At 41.9% G+C, this 1,362-nt stretch overlaps 1 protein-coding gene across 1 annotated transcript in view; it reads left to right on the forward strand.

Moving 5' to 3' along the window:
* The first annotated feature begins 406 nt into the window (after window positions 1-406).
* LOC119583111 overlaps window positions 407-1,362 on the forward strand; it is a 6,310-nt gene continuing 5,354 nt past the window's right edge. Inside the window, exon 1 of the mRNA XM_037931618.1 lies at window positions 407-598. Within this exon, the coding sequence (XP_037787546.1) occupies window positions 436-598 (163 nt within the window). The 5' untranslated portion in view covers window positions 407-435. The remainder of the gene's footprint in view (window positions 599-1,362) is intronic.

Raw genomic sequence — 1,362 nt, forward strand, 5'->3', positions numbered from 1 at the left:
ATATATGTATAATATTTTATATAGTATATATATATATATATATATATATTATATATATATATATATATATATATATATTGCATAACAGAATATAAGATTACCGTGCATAAAGCACCCTATGGCATACGCACTATATTTACACCTTTCATATATTCGTATATAAAAACAGACATGAATATGTAAACGCATAAATCATTTATCCAAGTTTACATACCATACATACGTAAATGTTTACATCCTATATGAAGACTAACATGCGTACTTACCTAAAAACAGTTTGAAGAGAGATTTACTTTCACGCGCAACTACATGCATGTTTTGGCATCCATACCCGCCCTGCAGATGCCAGCGCGCCTAATCCCCTTGTGGTTCCCCAGCGGGTCAGTGGCGCTTGTGGTCTCCCAGCCTCGCCTGCAGCGCTCCCTCTCGCCCGTGATGGCCGCCAAGAAGCCGAGGGTCGTGCTCTCCTTCATCAGCTGGGACCACCGCCACCGGGACCTGAGAGGACTCCTGGCCCACGCCCTCAGCGCCAACGTGCACTTCGCCGACGGCTGCGTCCTCAACGCCATCGAGGTGGACGCGTCCGAGGAGATGGGAGGTAGGCCTCCTCGCTTTGTTCTCCTTTCCTCCTCCTGCTGCTTTTGATTCAGTTTCATTCTGAAGTATCGATGGTATACGTCTACACACACACACACACACACACACACACACACACACACACACACACACACACACACACACACGTTCTAGCATTATATGGACTTTGATGAAAATATATCTATACGAATGGCAGTGATAAACATTGCCAGGGTGATGAGAGAATATTCAGTGGTGGGGATCCTCACATTTAGGGTGCATCATCATACTATATGTGAGACTTTAATACAGTACTAGAAGTCTTAAGTAGAGCACAACGATGGTAAAAAATAATGGCGATTCCGAGAATACACGAAATCATTTCTTTAAACAGTTGTTAACTTAGAAAATACGTTGAAAGAAAGATTGAACTACATTCAGGATCTTTACTCACTCCTAAATTTAACACCCACGCTACCGAAATCAAGGCTTGTAGAATATGGATCTGAATCATAAAAGCTGTGACTGAGTAGATACATAAGGCTGTAGTGTGTTGGTGATTGACAGAACATGGGTCACTTACTGGTACCAGTCTAGCGTTTGTACTCGCAACCTTCACCAATATCATGTTAATATCAAAGGCCGTGTGACGTCAACTACCACATGGCCATCACAACCTAAGAATAATCATGATATATCTTACTCTGAATTAAAGATAACGTCATCGACGAGCTCTATCACGCCATCCCTTCTTACAAAATAGCTTTGTATTGCTAGAATTCCAAT

The sequence above is a fragment of the Penaeus monodon genome, chromosome 16, assembly GCF_015228065.2.
Source record: "Penaeus monodon isolate SGIC_2016 chromosome 16, NSTDA_Pmon_1, whole genome shotgun sequence".
NCBI classification, from domain to species: domain Eukaryota; kingdom Metazoa; phylum Arthropoda; class Malacostraca; order Decapoda; family Penaeidae; genus Penaeus; species Penaeus monodon.